The following is an 18,584-nucleotide window of genomic DNA, read 5'->3' as shown; positions in this document are numbered from 1 at the left end:
TTCTTACAGGCGGACCGGGGTGACACAATGTGGAGTAACAGAGGTGACAGCAGAATGGGGTGATTTTGACAATGTGTTTAATAATCGGAAACAACATCAGGTGAGAGATTTCAGTCATTGCACAGACGTCACTGCCGCGACACATGGATCGGATACTTGGACCATGAGAAAGAACAACATCTTGTAAAAGCTGAAGTATGCGCAGCAGCATGCTGGGAACGACACTGAGAGACAGAGAGTGGAGCAGATGAATCAGAGAACAGATGCCAAGAAGAGACAACGCCATTGATTGTTTATCAACGTTGACTTGGGCAGGACACAGCGAGAAGGGGAGATGGCAGATGGACAAGACGGGGGAATGGAATGGCAGCCAACGTAGTGAGATGCCTGAGGGAACGACCGCAGCAGAGATGGAGTGATGAAATCAGCCCATGTGCAGGAGCAAGACGGATTGTATCGTCTCAGAACCGTGGAAGATGGTGAACAAAAAGAGCCTGCGTTCATCCAGGAGTGCATAGAACATGGGTGATGATCATTTTAAAGGATGACATTTTCTATTCAGTAGTGTCTTTGTCTAAAAATGTTCGTTGAAAATATTTTTTAAGGTGCTCTATGTATCTTGCATATCATTCTTAATTGAAGGTCAACATGTGTTATATGTAATGACAAAAAACACCTGTAACATTGACTCAGTATGTGTACAGTACATCTCAAGTACCCCTTTTAAACGTAAGATAAAGCGACAACACAAAACTCGCCATCTGGACACGCATCATTTTTATACATCACCACCATCATCATCATCACCATCTTCATCACCACCACCATCTTCATCACCATCTTCATCACCACCATCATCTTCATCACCATCTTCATCACCATCTTCACCACCATCATCATCTTCATCACCATCATCTTCATCACCATCTTCATCACCACCATCATCACCACCATCTTCATCACCATTTTCATCACCATCTTCATCACCATCTTCATCTTCTTCATCATCACCACCATCATCATCACCATCATCGTCTGCGACGCGGCCAGCCAATGGAGGCGAGGCCACGCGATCAGAGCACTCCCCCAACCCCGCGAGCCCTCGAGACGAGCGGCCACAGATGTCAACACAGGGACACTATTGGCACTTGCCTGTGCGTCTCGCAGCAGATGGGAGTTGTGCAGGGATGGGGTGGTGCACCAGATACACGTGTGAGGGTGCAGAGGGTTTAGACACACTCGAGTGTGCGTCGTTGTACGTGTTTATATAATTTAATTGTGGTCTCGGGATCGAAGAGAAATTGGCCACGGCATTAATAAGCAAGAGGCCTCGTACTGCGTGAATTCCATCAATGGATACGGCCATGCCAGACAAAGCCAGCCCCACACCTGCTGCCCTGGCTACAGCATTTCTTTGCCTTGCTGTCGCAAGCCATTGTCGCACGCGTAGCCATGTGGCGTTATAGCTGTGTGCGATTCATCCACTATCGATCTCACCACTCGTGAGTTCGCAAAATCGTTACATTGCTTAATCAGGAATTATCTGATGTGCTTTATACAGAACATCTGAAACAAAACTCGCCCTTGTGTGGCACCATATGTCGAGTGCGATTTGTGCTGCTTTGTAAAATACTCGTTTGCTTTGTAAAATGTTCCCTGTGCCATCAGTTGTAACAAAAAACAAAAACTATCGCGCAAAATACAAAACTTCGCCCTTGACAGACTGCACGTTTTTTCTACGTGGTTTGAGGATTTAAAAATATAAATATTCAGGTTCTCTTTACGATTATTTATTATCTACTCACAAATTATTATTATTTTGCATACATAGTACAAACGCGAAGTTTATCATGAAACTCGTCAAACTTCAGCCGTAATTGAAACACTATAACGGAGCCGCCGTTGGTTTGCACTGATTTTTTTTGCTCCATTTGCAGATATCTGAATCTGATTGTTGAGAGCTTAAACAGATGGAATTGTTTAAGTTAACCCAAGAATGAGAAACAGACGTTTACAATCAACACAAAGGAGAGAATGCCTGTATACATTATCCTGACGTTGCCCAGCTTTTCCGATTTCTGCAGCAAAGCGTGTCAGTGTGCACAAAGGCGCTGCTCTGTCAAGGGACAACCCCCTCGGCTTTGTATCCTAATTCGTGTGCCCAGTTTTGTGTTCCTGTAATCGGGCAGAAAGCCTCTGCGAAACTCCTGCGCTCTATCTCAAGTGATCTTCACCGCTTGATAGATTCATTTCGAGTAACTTTAGGAAGATGTTGCCCGTGTAGCCGACGACGATGACGATGCACCCACGGTGGAAAGGGCTACACGTGGCAGTGAGAGAGTGGCAGTGTGTGGGTTTGTGTCGCCCGGGGTAGAGGGACTCGCTCGCGGGCGTGTGGAGCGCGATTCGTCTCGGCCTCCCAATGGAGCGCTCCTCCCCAGACGCGCTCCTTTCTTCCGCGGCCATCTGTTCCCCCACGGCGCCCGTGATTTGCATGGCAGGCTACTTGACCCGGTGGGTTGAACACTCCAGCAAAGGAGGAGAAGAAGAAGAGGCTCAAATGCCCCCCCCTCCCCCCCACCATACAAAAAAGTACGAGCCGATATGTTCGATAAGATAAGAGTGTGAGCACCCTGGCAGCACAGGAGACGCTCCGACGAGAAGTCTGCAGCCAGCACCGGTTGAGGTCGACTCGACGCCACAATGCACCACCACGCACCACCACAAAGACAGAGATCACCCCTCATTGCCGGAATGCACTGCCGGGGCAAGTAGTGTTAGCGAGCACCTATTGAGGCCGGAACGACAGGGGGTTGGTGGTCAGAACCTCGCCCGGACGCCTTTGTCTCCCTCACACCGCACCAGGTACTCGTTTTAGGCCGAGTAGCTAGAAGGATCTGTATTGACAACTAAACACGTGTTGGAATACCAGTGATAGGTCAATCAGAATCAACATCGCTATTTGGACCGGAGGAATCCGATGAGCTAAGAAGCTCTGATGAGCCGTGGTAAGGAAGCCGGCAGTGGGGATGTGGCTCGTGACTGCGACAAGGTCACGTGGCTGCAGGAGTCGATGGAGGTCCACGTGGCGAGCAGCTCGAGACACGATCCCAGCGGGGGAGGAGATGAACCATCACCACCAGCCGAGAGCGAGAGGGGGGACATCAGGGACGGTTGTTTTTACGTTCTGCAGGTTTTTGTAACTTGGCCTATTACTCCATGGACCGCACGCGTAAGAAGAATTTAAAATCGATCGACTGATTTATTTTCTACGCTTTCAGTCTGGGCGTATAGTCGCGTGTTAAATATTAATCAACCAACTGACTGGGAACTCATTAACCCACCTCTTGTGTCAAGGAGACACTGGGGCAGGATGAATAAAAGAATCGCTGAGGCCAGAGTAAGCCACTCATACAGAAGGTGTGAAAGTAAATTAAAAATGGTTTAACAATTAGAGTCATAGGCAGAGAATAAGTGTAATACGTCACAGCTCAGTGCTAGTGCAGTATCATCGGGGTGTTCACTTTACAGTGAGTGGAGTGGTAGTGCAATGGTTATCGCACTGCAATTATGCACTCCGGCAGCCTGAGTTCAATTCCCGGCCACAGCTAACATCAGTGCCACGGTGACATTTGAACCAATCCTGGCCACCCCTTCCTCAACCCACACAAACCAGCGTGGTGAAGTATGGTCAAACAGTCATGTGCAACAGGAGTCAGGAGGCCTTCATTCAGCAGTGGATTAATAAAGGGTTATTGTGAAGCTTGCCTAGCTCCGAGTTTCATATCTCTGACTTTAAACACAAATTACAATTAAACGGACTCCACTGCGAATGCTGTGCAAGCAAAATGAGGTCACAGCACACACAGAGAGAGGGGTTGGGCACGCCCCAGATGTGAAGAGACGTGAACTCTGGGTCCCACCCACAACTTGGCGTCAATGCCAGCAACCCAGTGACGTAGTAACGACAACGTCATCAGTGACGTAGTAACGACGACGTCACAGCGGCGTAATAAAGACGACGTCATCAGTGACGTAGTAACGACGACGTCATCAGTGACGTGTAACGACGACGTCATCAGTGGCGTTGTAACGACGACGTCATCAGCGGCGTACTAACGACGACGTCATCAGCAGCGTAGTAACGACGACGTTATCAGTGGCGTAGTAACGACGACGTCATCAGTGGGGTAGTAACGACGACGTCATCAGTGGCGTAGTTAACGACGACGTCATCAGCGGTGTAGTAACGACGACGTCATCAGTGACGTAGTAACTGTCGACGTCGTCAGTGGCGTAGTAACGACGACGTCGTCAGTGACGTGGTGACGACGACGTCATCAGTGGCGTAGTAACTGTCGACGTCGTCAGTGACGTAGTAACGACGACGTCGTCAGTGACGTGTGACGACGACGTCATCAGTGGCGTAGTAACGACGACGTCATCAGCTCAGGGGTGCGGCAGTCGGCCAGGAGGGACCTCGACATTTGAGTGGTCTCGCACGGCCGCACCGAGGCGATTGTGTTCATCGCGGCTCCTCTTGCCTCATCACGTCGTGACACAAGGCGACTTTCCTCTCACGCCGCTGTTGAAAACAAACCTCACGCCGCGGTTGTCAGGGGGGCCCCAACTCGTAGCCTTGGCCACCAGGGGGGGCCAAGGCGCCCTCTGCCTGCCCCGCGCCCGTGACTCCTGCCGGGACCCCAAGGGCGGCTCGCCGGGGGGGTCTCTGCAGACACGCGCCGTCCCCCACGCCCCACGTGGGCTCCACTCAGGACACCGCTTCACGCGAGGGCTCTGGTTCTGTGTCAAGCTTCACAAAGGAGGGGGGTGTGGGGGCAGAGGTGGGTGGTGGGTGGGCGGGCAGGCTGCGTTACGTTACTGTTCTAGTGGTTGTTTGTTTTGGCGGGGGGCACGGCGAGATGCATTCACAGACTCGCAGCACCTGCGGGGCCCGCGCGAACGGGCGATTACGCGAGATGAGCCCCGGCTCCCTGATGCCGTCCGACCGGTCACGCCGCACCTGCTGCTGCTGCGACGGAGAGCGGCGCGCCGGCCAGCTGCTGCTGCTGCTGTAGGCACAGCTGCTGCTGCTGCTGTAGGCACAGCTGCTGCTGCTGCTGTAGGCACAGCTGCTGCTGCTGCTGCTGTAGGCACAGCTGCTGCTGCTGCTGCTGTAGGCACAGCTGCTGCTGCTGCTGCTGTAGGCACAGCTGCTGCTGCTGCTGCTGCTGTAGGCACAGCTGCTGCTGCTGTTGCTGCTGTAGGCACAGCTGCTGCTGCTGCTGCAGCAGCAGCTGTGCCTACAGCTCCACCACAGCCTGCCCTATAGCTATTCACTACCTACAGCTACACTACGAATGACTGACTTTGTCATCAGCAATCTAAGACGGTTCCTTTGTGGGTTTGTTTCTATTGATGTCTATGTATTTATTATTTATTTATCCAATTCACGATTCCGTAAAACTGCTAGCGTCGCCGTTATTAAATTTGGCTGAAAACTTTCGGGGAATGGTCTCGTTCCGGCTGCTCGTGCACTCTCGTTGTCGCTAGTTTGTGAATCTCTGCACGTGTTCTTCAGGTCTCGCTTTGCGAGGGTATGGAACACCTGCAGCAGTTTCCACCGAGTGAAATGGCGTTTCACACGATGGGATATGCCGCTTCGTACACGTGGTAAGGACGTTGCAGTATTGTGATCACGCAAGTGCCTGGCATGCGCTCAGTGGCGAGTGATATCCGGACTCTTCCTGGGCCCCCACTTCGCGAGTGCAGTGACCAGCGTGGTGCAGTATGGTCATGGCCGACACAACATGGGGAGGACTTTCTAAAGTAGCGTATCAACAAAGGGCTGTACATTTTCACATTATTGCTTCATATACAACAAATTGAGGCTCTTAGTCTCGGCACAACAATATGGAGTGGCGTCAATGATGTACCCAACCAGTTCTAGACGAACCATCGACCCCGGCTGACGAGAAGAATTTCGCACCGAACTCGACTTGGCCGACTCCAACGAATGATCGAATGATCACGAACACGCCGTCAGCTGCCGTGATCCACCTTCACCTGCCCTGCCGCGCCTGCCGCGGGCGATGAAGGCGGCGGGGGGGGCGGGGGGGGGCGCCACGCGCGGCGCGTGCGCCCGGGAGTCATTGGGCGCGCGCGCGCATGCGCGTTGTAAACAGGCGCGTGCGTGCGCGTGCGTGCGCGCACCCCCCACTGCTGAGCGTGCTTGTAGTGAGCCAGGTGAAGAATGTCCAAGCCGGTGTTTGTTTTGCCGGATCAATCTCTGCCCTGCACCTGCGGGAGAGAAACTCCTCCTGCGTGTCAACAAGCGTGGCCACGACACGCACCCCCTTCATCATCCTCCATAATCGAGGGGGGGGGGGGTTTGGGGGGTTAGATCGCGTAACTATAAATGTGTCGTTAAACCCGCCACCACCCGACACAGCTAACTAGTAAGGTTTGTCACGTAATCAGACCGTGCCAATTCGTTACACGTACAGCACACCGGTGTGTTGGAGAGCAAATCCACAACGGATAGCCAGATGTGTCCGCCTGATGAAGCTAGTTGTAATTACTGGCGAAACGTCGTACTCAGATTGTAAATATTGTGATTTCCTCTCCAACACACCGGTGTGATGGACTCGTAGCGAATTGGCATGTTCAGTTTACGTGACAACCCTTACTAATTAGCTGTGTCGGGTGGTGGCGGGTTAACAACACATTTATAGTTAAGATATCTAACCCAAAACAACCTCTATTATGATTTATATTGGTCGCGAAAGGCTAAGTGTTAAAATCACCATCCTCGTTCACAAAGTCAAAGACCTCGCTGGTAAGAGGTGCAATATTCCGTTCTCTGCAGTGTTACTGTTTCGTTTTGGTTGCTGCTGTGTTCACGCACCACGGCTCTCCCGTGTAAAGCAGCCGGGTAACTGACTCAACGGGACCATCCGTGCAACAAATCAAACAAACTCAAACTCAACCCCCAAACGATCTTGACTTGAAGCTTTCGTGACTGCAGGAATCCGTACTCTTTGGTTCTTTCGGTAAAGTGACGTAGGTAGAAAAAACAATAGATCACGACGTTTCGATCGCACCTGAAGATGGTCGCTTGTTGTTGCGATCGAAACGTCGTGATCTATTGTTTTTTCTACCCACGTGACTTTACCGTAGAAACCGAAGAGTATCAGCCCAGACGCTTCCTCACACACAGGAGTCTCCGCTCGTCAATCATGGCGGCGGCGGCGGCTACCTCCCTGACCTGTGATCCAGTCCTGTGGAGGAAGCGATGGGATTCGTGTTTGTGTCACAACTGCACGGGAGTGGAGGCTGCCAGTCGACGTCAGAACGGATTGATGGTTCTTCAGTACGGAGTGAGATGCTCCCTGCTCATTGAGGGCCGAGCCAAGCGCAGCGGAGTCGTGGATCGTATTGTCAAGTGTGGAGGGAATTGTAAACATCTAAAGACCGCAACATCGAACACGGTTCGTTTTTCACCGGCGTGCTCACAACCACGGTATTTGGGCACTTGTTTGGACCAAATTAGACGAAACACTGACGCAGCATGTGGAGTCGTGTAGACTGACGCGATTAATGATGTTTATGGCTCGACTGATCAGAGGAGCATTCGTCGTTATACGCACGACAACATCAAATACCAACAACGCTCTGGTCGATTTCCATGAGACGCATACGCCACACGATTAACTGGAGCCATAAAACGCAGTGACATTTGATCCGGTCGTGTTTACACGGGGGGACCCTGCACCTGCGTGGACAGACCGCTCACTGCAATTACCTTGCCAGGGTTTGATCACCGCCTGCGCTTACCACATCAATTCCCTCGTGCCCGGATGTACAAGTGGCCCAGCTGAAATTGTGGCCGCCAATCGCATTTTTTCGAGTCTCAGTGGAAATGGGGGGAGGTGTTCAACGGTGGCGAGCCTGTCCCGAGGCCTGCCGCAACGAGGCTGTGCTGGGGCTGGACTAAAACAGCACGCGTGGTCACGTCTCCCCACTGCCGAAGTTGATACAATGCGTCATCACCGGGTGGATGTATGACAGGTTACAGACACCGGACACCTTGACTATTATTATTATTGGAAAGGAGTGTTGTGGCACACCGAGAAGAGACCCCATTTATGCGTTTGGGGCACGTGCTGTTATTGAGCACCCAGGAAGGAGGCCATAAAGAAACTGGGATCAACTAGAGGAGGCCAAGGCAGCTTCACATCCCACTGGTCGCTGCTACTGTCCTGGCTCACAAGGACCACACACCACAGACACACGTACACACACGTACCATACCACACACCACACACACTATACACATACACACCCCCTACACATACGCTACACACAAACTCCACACAGCCTACGTACACACACACGAATCACATACATTCGAGTAAAGCCACATAAATGTTTGTTTATTCATTTATTTATTCATAATTTAAATAGGCATTTAAACATCTAACACGTGCAGCTATAAAAGAAATATTTTAAAAACAGTTTCTTTTCAAAAATAGTCAAAAATAAATAACTTACATTTACATTTGTCATTTTTTATTTGTTTTTATAAAGCTTCAGTACTTTGCATTTACATAAATATTACAAATAAATATACATATATATTACAATTATTTCATTAAACTGACAAAATAGTTATACCCAAATATCCAATCGTCTTTAAGACATTTGTCTCTGCATTAATGACAGATCTCACAATTACATCGTCATCATCGATATCATCATCATCATAAATGTCATCATCATCAATGTCATCATCGTTGCTCGCTCATGGAGTAGCGGGTTGGCGTTTTGTCTTCATCTTCGCGTGGTTTGTACAAACAAAAACAACTCGGCAGGGCCAAGTCACATTGAGCAAAGGCGCAGGCAGGCAAGTGCCGTGAGCACTTCTCGCGTGAAAGTTTGGTGTCGGGTGAACAGCGGTGATGGGCAGCGTCTCCTGGCTTTGAGAGTAGTGATCCAGAGAAGCTGCAGTCTCTTCACGATAGTGCAAATGCACCAGGGGAACTGCCCACTCGTTCTGTATAAATATGTATTCAATTCCATAGTTAGAGAGGCGCGGGTGTGTGTGTGTGTGGGGTGAGCCATGCTTTCGTGTACAGCGCGCGCCGTGGCCGCGTCTGCGTTGGCACCGCGATGAGCTCATCCCGCATCGCGCGCCGCGCGTGGAGAGGGGCGCTCTGCGGCGTCACACGGAGGCAGGCGTCGCCCGGTCTCTCCGTCTTCTTCACACCTGCAACAGACACAACGAGCGCGTTAAGTCCACCTGCCCGCGGTAATGACGGTGGCTCGACGCGGCGGCGCATTGTGGGCAGGTGATGGTGCAGTGGGGGCCGTGGCCGCGATCTCACCTCCGTCGCGATGATGCACTCGTTCTGCGTGATCGAGCTGATGTACACGGACGTGTGGTTCGGCGCTGACGAGGAGGAGGAAGACGCCTCGGTGCAGCCCGACTCGAAGCTCGCCCGCTTGCTCTTCCCCGCCGCCTGGCTCTCCGCCGCCTCGGTCTGGCGGCTCGCGGCTTCCGAGACGCTGCTCTTGTAGTCGATGCCCTGGTATTTGATTTTGTAGTTTGATTTCCTGGCGCCGCAGTCTCCCTCGGCGCCCAGCTGCTTGTTGGTGTTCTTCAGCTCGGACGTGACGATCACGTTGATGGCCAGCTCCTTCTCCTTCTGGCAGTCGCTCAGGTTGTTCATGGTCTCCGTGTCCGGGGCGCGAGTCGTCGAAGAGATGCGAAGGCGCAGCTGTCGGAGCAGGAACGTGAGCACGGCGGCGATGAGCAGCAGGAAGACGAGCGCCAGCGCGGCGCACAGCACGAACACGGAGCCCGAGTCGGCCTCCTGCCTCTCGGCGTCGGGCATCTCGACGGCGAGCGGCGGCGACATGAGGCTCTCCTCGCACCGCGAGCCCAGGAAGCCCAGGGGACACTCGCAGGCCGCGCCTCCGCCTTGCTTGGGCAGGCACGTGCCCCCGTTGAAGCAGGGCGTGAGCGCGCACGGGCTCACGGCCACGGCGCACTCCCTGCCCGTGAAGCCCGGGGCGCAGCTGCACGCGAAGCTGTTGACGCGGTCGTGGCAGGTGCCGCCGTTGAGGCACGGCAGGCGCGCGCAGTCGTCCACGTTGCGCTCGCACCGGGAGCCCGCGAAGCCCGCCCGGCAGCGGCACAGGTACGAGCTGCCGCTCTCCTCGCACTGCCCACCTGCGGTGGCGAGGGCACGCCCGGTTGGTTAGTCGCCGCGCCAGAGCGACCCTTCGCGGTCACAATCATGCCCGTCGCGGCAGCAGCCACGGCGCGGTGCGCTCACCGCTGCGCCACCGCTCCGCCCTCAACACGGGCGATTCGTCGATCAAGCGCGACGCTGTGCGACGCGGTGTGCGGGGTGTGTGGGGAGGGGGGAGGCGGCGCTCACCGTTCGCGCAGGGGTTGTTGCTGCACTGGTCCACTTTCTTCTCGCAGTTGAAGCCCGTGTAGCCGGCGGGACACGCGCACGAGTAGCCGCCCTGGGGGCGGTCGCGGCAGCTGCCCGCGTTGAAGCAGGGGGCGTCCGCGCACGTCATGGCGCTCAGGTCGCAGTTCTTGCCGTAGAAGCCCGGCGGGCACGAGCAGGTGTAGTCGTTCTCCAGGTCCTGCACAGCAGAGGGGAGCCAGGGGGATGTAGCGGCCCGCTCGCGACAAAGGAGACAGCGAGAGGCGGCCGTGGTGCGTGAGGCTCGCGTGGTGAGCGCGGTGGCAACTTACCAGGCAGCTGCCCCCGTTGCGGCACGGGTTCCCCTCGCACTCGTTGGTATCGAGCTCGCAGTTGGTGCCAGTGAAGCCCGGCTTGCACGTGCAGCTGTAGCTGCCCTGGCCCACGTTGGTGCACGAGGCGCCGTTCTGGCACGGCTTATGGTGCGTGCAGTAGTTGAGATCTGCAGAGCGGTCACAAGGAAGAGCGCCGTGGTCACGCACACGCGAACTGTGGCGTGGCACGCGCGCACTGCTTGTGCTCGGGCAGGGAATCGTCGCTCAACGGGGATGACGGCCGGTGGTGATGGTTGAGAGAAACGACGGAGTGACAGCCATAGCAGGGAACACGGCCTAGAGGACGTGCGACGCAGGAGATGGAGTGAACAAATCAGCGCGTGTGCAGGGACGAGGTGGATTGTTGCGTCGCCTGGCTGTGCGAGATGGCGATAATTTGGGGGAGAACTTAAATGAATCGGTGGGTGGCTCGTGGCTGCTGCTGACGATGACGATGATGGAGCAGCTGTGGCGCGGCATGGTCACCTTGGTTGCAGAAGAGGCCGCCCCAGCCTTCCTTGCAGGTGCACTGCCACGGCTGCTGGCAGGTGCCGTGCACGCAGCCCGGGTAGCGGATGCACTCCTCGCAGTGGCGGCCCTGCCAGCCCACGCGACACCTGGGAGAGGCGACACACGGAGCAGGACCGTCAGTCTCAAGCGCTCCTCGCCCATCACGAAGACTCAAAAGTAAAGAAGGTCGCGATCAACCGAGTCTCGAGCGACGAAGAATCCACGAGTGTTTTGCGATGTCACACACTCACTTGCACTCTCCGGGCCTGTCGCAGTATCCGTGGGAGTCGCTGCATCCCGGCAGGCACACAGCTGGAACGAGAGAGGGAGGGAGACGTGGGTGAGTGAGCGAACGAGCGGGCAGGGAGGGAGGGAGGCGTGCGTGAGTGGGGAGGGAGGGAGCGAGGGAGGGAGGCAGGAGTGAGTGGGGAGCGCCATCGGGGCTCGCGTCGTCGCCACCGCCTCACAAAGCGAGGGGCATCTGCGAGACGAGTCCAGGGCCGAGAGCGCAACAGCTGCCGTGCCCCCCCCCCCCCCCCATTGTGTGGCGGTCGCTGTGACAGAGCCGCGGCTCGGAGCGCGTCCCGGCCAATCCGCGGCGCGTCCCGGCCACGCGCCGCGCTCTGATTACAGAGCCCCCATCCCTCGGAGCCATTATCACGCGCGCGGCGCTGCCCACTTTACGGCTCGTAATTAAACTGCGTGCGAGAGGAGGACAGAGGGAGGGGTGGGGGTTGTATGGGGTGGTGGGTGGGGGGTGGGGGTGGTGGTGGTCACCTTCTGAGCAGTAGGGTCCTCGCCAGCCCGGCATGCAGAGCTTCTGCCCGGCCTCGTCGCACGAGAAGTGACCGAAGGTGTCGTCCCTGGCGCGGCAGTAGGTGGAGCAGCCCTCGCCGTAGTAGTGCTCGGCGCACACGACGCGGTACGAGTAGCGCAGCTCGCTGTGCCGGCTCACGTGCGTGTCCTGGGACCAGTCCTCCCCCACGCTCAGGTGCCGCTGCGTGGCCAGGCGGCTAATGAGGCGCTCCGGGTGCTCTGCGGGGTCACAACACGCGGGGGTTTTGTCACCGCTCTGGGAAATCGATGGATCGATCGCAGGCGGCGGTGCAGCAGTGGATCGGTGCAGCGAGTAATGTGCGCGGCCCGCGACGAGACGCAAACACCCAGACTCACCGGTGGACATATCGGACGCCTCCGCGTGCCAGGCCTCGATGATCAGCGAGAAGGTTCCCTGTAACGGGAGCGGTGATGGGAGGGATCACGGTGAGACGCGGCGCACATCAGACCACCCCCAGAGTCACCACACGCGGTGCCATGCCCGCCCGTGCTCGAGAACACGCGAGAATATTTGGTGAGGGGAGACTGCGCGGACGGGGAGTCTGCTGCTTACCGGCCACGTGAAGCTGAAGGGAAAGGCGATCGGGTTGGCGAAGCCGCGCACGTCGTGGACGCGAAACGAGTTGGATCCCAGCACCGGGGTGAGGACGCTGCCGAAGGTGCACGGCGAGTCGGGCGTGATGTGCGTCTGGTAGTGCTTGAGGCACACTCGGAAGAAGGTCCGGCACTCGCAGAACGAGGACGGCGCAGAGCCAGCCTTGCAGCAGGCGCCGCTGGCGCGGAACGCGTTGCTGTTGATGATTTCTTGCAGTTTGAGTTCGAAAATCCCAGCGGAGAGTGCCTGTAAATCACAGCGCGCGCGTTAGTTCCAGGGGACGCGCAGAAGCGCAGCGCCGTGTCCTGGCGCGTTCCGCCACCGGTCCCGAGTGACAGGGATGCGTCTGCTGTGCTCCTGCGCGCGCGATGTGTAACGCGGCATCCACTGATCTTGTCTAACCCTCACAGTTTTGTGCATGAGCGTCTTGATTCTCTGTTTCTCATTGCCTTCCCAACTTGTGTCCGTGTTTTTAGCCAACGTTTTAACAACTTATTCTAAAATGTATTTTAGACGTGACAAAAAAACATGAACTGAATCTCAAACGCGCGTGTTCTACTTTAACCCCAAAGGAAGAGAGGAACTTACCAGCTGCACCAGGCAGAGAGAGACGACCAAAGTGAGGAAGAGGTGCGAGAGTGCCATCCTTAGATCCAGCGTCTCTTTTCCCAGGAAGAGTCGCAGTGTGGTATTTACATCAGTGCTGCGTCCTACTGATGTTCCTGTCCAGTGTTTAAAAATCGGGTGTTCTGTAAAAAGAAAACTGTTTTGATGCGACGATGGTTAAGCTAGCTCATGCGTTTCACTCAAGAGCTGTCTTCACTCGGAACGTGCGAAGCAATGTCCCAGTAGGATCCTGGAGGAGCTAGGCCGAGCGAGCGTCAGGGTCTCTGTGGTTCTGAGCACTCACCCCGCGCCCGCTTTATATGCGAGGGCCCCGAGGCCGCGAGCCAATGCAGCGTGGGCTGGTGGGCGGCGTGAGCAGCCAGGGCCCGCCTGCTCCCAACTGCCTTTCCGGGCCGTATTCACAAATGTGAATACATTAACTTGTAGTAATGACAGATGCTTGCGCTGCACAACAGATGGGAGGGGGGGGGGTGCGCGGGGGGGAGGGCTGGAAGGAGTGCGTGAGCTCTGGAAAGGAATGATTTTTGTTGTGTTCAGGCTTCCCAGATGAACACGCTCGCTGCCGTTACATCTGCGCAGCGCGATGAGTTTTCTCGCCTCTTCGTTCCAGAGCAGAAATCGGGTTTCTGTTCCGAGGGCGCCAGGTGGACCGTGCTGTCCTCTGCCATTCCTACACTCGGTCATTGTGGAACAGCGAGTGGCCTGCGACGCAATGCGAAAGCCTATTACGCGTAAAGTTACTGCAACTAATACCGGTGCACTGCCGAGGCCTGTGCAGTTATTTTACGCACACAGACAAGCGACAACTCGACATACATGCGTGCAACAAGTTGCTACAACAACAAAAGTGTGAATCCCAGTGCAGTCCCCCAGTTAGCGTGCCCCGAGAGCGCGTGCCCACCGTGCCCACCCTGCCCCCCGTGCCCACCGTGCCCACCCTGCCCACCGTGCCCACCCTGCCCACCCTGCCCACCCTGCCCACCGTGCCCCCCGTGCCCACCCTGCCCACCCTGCCCACCCTGCCCACCGTGCCCCCCGTGCCCACCCTGCCCACCCTGCCCACCCTGCCCACCGTGCCCCCCGTGCCCACCGTGCCCACCCTGCCCACCGTGCCCCCCGTGCCCACCCTGCCCACCCTGCCCACCCTGCCCACCGTGCCCACCCTGCCCACCGTGCCCCCCGTGCCCACCCTGCCCACCCTGCCCACCGTGCCCACCCTGCCCACCCTGCCCACCGTGCCCACCCTGCCCACCGTGCCCCCCGTGCCCACCCTGCCCACCCTGCCCACCGTGCCCCCCGTGCCCACCGTGCCCACCCTGCCCACCGCTCCGTGATTGTTCACTGCGCGCATCCCGCACGGAGCTCTTGAGGGATCCGCAGCACGCACGGCTCGGATTTTGTGACCCGCACCAAAGGTGCCACGCGCGGGCATCCAACCCCGCTCCGCTCTATCCCGAGCCGAGCTGAGCCGCTGTTTCATGAAACTCGGACATCCCAGACGATCTGCGTCGGTGAGTTGGTACAGTGCAATACAACATCACGCAGTGCAAGGTGATTGGAATATGTATATGCGTTGTTTTATCCATTTCTCCGGGATTTAAATAGTTGCAATTGTTTAAGTTAACCCAAGAATGAGAAACAGACGTTTACAATCAACACAAAGGAGAGAATGCCTGTATACATTATCCTGACGTTGCCCAGCTTTTCCGATTTCTGCAGCAAAGCGTGTCAGTGTGCACAAAGGCGCTGCTCTGTCAAGGGACAAACCCCTCGGCTTTGTATCCTAATTCGTGTGCCCAGTTTTGTGTTCCTGTAATCGGGCAGAAAGCCTCTGCGAAACTCCTGCGCGTGAGATTTCTTCCCCCCGTTTGGGGTTCCTCGGCCGATGGCGGTGGTGGCCGCTCGCGCCCCAGGTAGGTGCCGTGTCCACACCTGAGCCGCGTGCCACCTCGGGGGGGGGGGGGGGGTGCGGGCCCGGGTGAGGTGCGCGCAGCGCGGGCGTGTGGAGCGCGATTCGTCTCGGCCTCCCAATGGAGCGCTCCTCCCCAGACGCGCTCCTTTCTTCCGCGGCCATCTGTTCCCCCACGGCGCCCGTGATTTGCATGGCAGGCGACTTCACCCGGTGGGTTGAACACTCCAGCACAGGGACTCGCCACCCCCCACCCTACCCCACACACGCACGCACACAATAAGCATGAGCCGATGTGTTTGATAAGGATACGCCCCGCCCCGGTGCGGTGGTGGTGGTGGTTGTGGCAGAAGCGCCGAGTAAAAGTGTAAAATAAGAAACGATTCATCTCGGGTCGCGTCAACAAACGCGCCATCAGCGACCGAGTTTGTGTTCGCCACGCGCACGCGGCTCCCCACGCGCAGAACAGCGGGCAGAGTCGCTCGCAACAGGTGGGGAGCGACCCGGGACGACGGACACTCGCCACGCTGGGCGTGTGGTGACCACCCAGGGAATGGTGCGCTGCTTACGATGAGACCGCCTCGAGGTTCCACTCGGGCCGCGTGCCGCGGCGAGCCAAGCCGGGCCGTGGCCCCAGCGTGGCGGGCACGGCCTTCGCGTAGCTGCACGCGCGTCTGGGCCTGCGGATTGACGAGCTACTCCCATCCCGTCGTGATGCGTGTTCCATGTTGATGACGTGAGCGCGCCTTCACTCGGTCGATGAGGTTAATTGGGATGCTGCTGACTCGGTCGCCATCCACCGCTTCATTGCAAATGGAACTTGATCCGAGGGAGGTGCAAACACCGAAACCAAGCATTGGACCAGGCGTGCTCTCATCGCGCTGCGGTGACGTCACCGCATTGTTGAAGTTCTCAGGCGCAGCTCGTGACTGCCACATGGACCAGGCCTCCCCATCCTCTTCCATTCCTCTCCTTGTCGCCTCCTGCCCAGTAGTGGCCTCTGGAACTCTGTGCTTGCTGATTGCCGTCTCCACTGCGTTGTGATGTTGTTCGTGCCTCCTCGGTTGTTCTCACCACGTGGCCTGCATCGACGTCACATTCAATCGCATGACGTCACAATGACGTTTCTACAGTGGGTAGCACATTACCAAGTAGCGTCGTTGTGTCGCTAACAGAATCGATAACGCCTCCTCCCCATACTTCTCTTTCCACATACACGATACGTATTTTACACGATGCATCGACCGCACGGCCTTCTGCAAGTGCATCTTATCAGCTCCATTGGTTCAATACAATAACAATCTGGGCCGGTTTCGACGTTTGATCTCTCATCAGCAGAGAAAGGCTTGCTTAGACCAATGCTGGTGAACAGCCTGACGTGTATAGGCAGTGCAGGGACGCGCCTGTGCGTGGCTTCCACGTCTTTTAGTTATCTCACGACCAACGCTGCCGGCTCGCGTGGCACGACCCTGGCGCGACTCGCTGCCTGGGAGGGCCGCTGCGAGGCGCCTCTTGAAGCGACGCAGCCCGAGCTGGTGGGTCCGTGACCGTTTGTCGCAGTGAGTCGGTGCCATTGTCCCTGGGGGTGACCTTCAGCCGTGGCTTGGGAGTGTCACCTGCGTGCACATGAGCGCGTCTCGCGGCTGACGGCCACCGCGCTGTGTGGCCCGCGACCCCACCGAGCCGGCCCCGGCTCAGGGCGGGAGAGCCTCTCGCGGACCCGCGTGTCCGTGACGTCGCGCGCGTAGCGAGTGCGCAGGACGGCAGCGGTGCCCCCACGATGGGCGCGCGTCATCTCGCGTCCAATCGGACACTCATCGCTCAACGTGCCCGCTCACCTCTTTGATGGGGGTGAATAGTGGGGGGCTACAGCCGTCATGTACCCCACTCGGCTGGGAACCGTGCCCTCCTCGCCCCTTCAGCCAACCCGCACGGACCGTCGTGGTGAAGTATGGTTAAACAATCCCCTCCCCGCGTAAACAATACGGCGTGGGGGAGTCATTTAAGTCCGCGATGTCGTTGTTGTTTGTTGTTGTTTGTTGTTTGTTGTATAATTGTCGGGCGTGGGCACCGACTGAATCTGTGCTCACAGCCGCATTCATCCTAGCGGCACACTGAGCACGTGACCGCATTGGGAAGCGCTGCTGCCCCCCCCCCCGGCAGTCCACGCAGCGCGCCGCCTCTCGCGTCGAGCTCCCGTCGCGGCAAATCCCCCCCCCCCTCCCTCTCCCCCCGATGAAGGCCCCACGCGCACTGGGCCGCACATCATCACCGTCACACCCTTGTCGTCATCTCCACTGTCGTCATCTCCACGGTCGTTATCTCCACGGTCCGTCGGGTTGGGGAGAACTGCACGCGCTCTGTCCCCCAACCCACGTGGCTGGGGGTGGGGGGGGGGGCTGAGTACCCCCCCCCCCATTGCTAAATTCTTATTGTCGAATCAGAACTGTTGGTACAATATTTGAGCACCACCGTTTGCAGCTGTGGCGACGACCGAGTTGCACCCGGCATGATGGCTGCTCTCACACTCACTGAGCTGTTAATGCCGCGGCTATAATTTGATGCACTTCTACAAAAGATGCCACGGTGAGTCCAGCTCGGGTTGCGTGGCTGCATCATCTCTCATCCATTTATCACCCCCCCCCCCCCCCCCATGCAGCCTGGTCCTCGTGTGCGGGGGAGCTCAGGTGTCGCAGTGCGGGGGGGGGGGGGTGTAGGGGGGGGCAGGGGGGTTGCAGGTGTCGGGGGGGGGGGCTCAGCCGCACTGAGGAAGTTGGGGGGCTGCCCTACTCGCGAATTGTTCCCGGTGGCTGTTGGGTAAATTTCCGATGGGATTTTCGAAATTCGCCCCAGACGTCGTCGTCGCGTTAAAGAGGCGCTCTCTGCGCTCTCTCTCTGATCTCTCTGCGCTCTCTCTCTCTGCGCTCTCTCTCTGATCTCTCTGCGCTCTCTCTCTCTGCGCTCTCTCTCTGATCTCTCTGCGCTCTCTCTCTCTGCTCTCTCTCTCTGATCTCTCTGCTCTCTCTCTCTGATCTCTCTGCTCTCTCTCTCTGCGCTCTCTGCGCTCTCTCTCTGATCTCTCTGCGCTCTCTCTCTCTGATCTCTCTGCGCTCTTCGCGGAACCTTCGCAGCTCCCGGGTCGGTGCTGAGCCGAACGCGCGTGCGGTTGCTGTGCGCGCCGTTCCCTTGCGTGATAGCAGCAGCAGCAGCGCGGCCAGGAAGGGTTTCGATGTCAATGTCGAGGTCCGTGAACCAAGACGTGGGGGGCTTCAGGAGAGAGAAAGGTCGTG

General features: G+C 57.0%; 1 protein-coding gene across 1 annotated transcript; it reads right to left on the bottom strand.

The window, feature by feature from the left end:
- Nucleotides 1-9,198: 9,198 nt before the first annotated feature.
- Nucleotides 9,199-13,597, bottom strand: LOC144944101 (delta-like protein 1). The gene is made up of 10 exons (XM_078872176.1): nucleotides 13,347-13,597; nucleotides 12,717-13,004; nucleotides 12,500-12,557; nucleotides 12,104-12,361; nucleotides 11,578-11,638; nucleotides 11,303-11,433; nucleotides 10,775-10,944; nucleotides 10,446-10,662; nucleotides 9,387-10,234; nucleotides 9,199-9,268 (listed from the first exon to the last, which is right to left on the bottom strand). The coding sequence occupies exons 1-10, from the start codon at nucleotides 13,401-13,403 to the stop codon at nucleotides 9,263-9,265; spliced, it is 2,094 nt and encodes a 697-aa protein (XP_078728302.1). The 5' UTR covers nucleotides 13,404-13,597; the 3' UTR covers nucleotides 9,199-9,262.
- Between the last annotated feature and the right edge of the window lie 4,987 nt (nucleotides 13,598-18,584).

Source organism: Lampetra fluviatilis, chromosome 33 (genome assembly GCF_964198595.1).
Source record: "Lampetra fluviatilis chromosome 33, kcLamFluv1.1, whole genome shotgun sequence".
Lineage (NCBI taxonomy): Eukaryota > Metazoa > Chordata > Hyperoartia > Petromyzontiformes > Petromyzontidae > Lampetra > Lampetra fluviatilis.
Note: the sequence above shows the minus strand (reverse complement) of the source record. Positions and strands in the feature narration are given on the sequence as shown.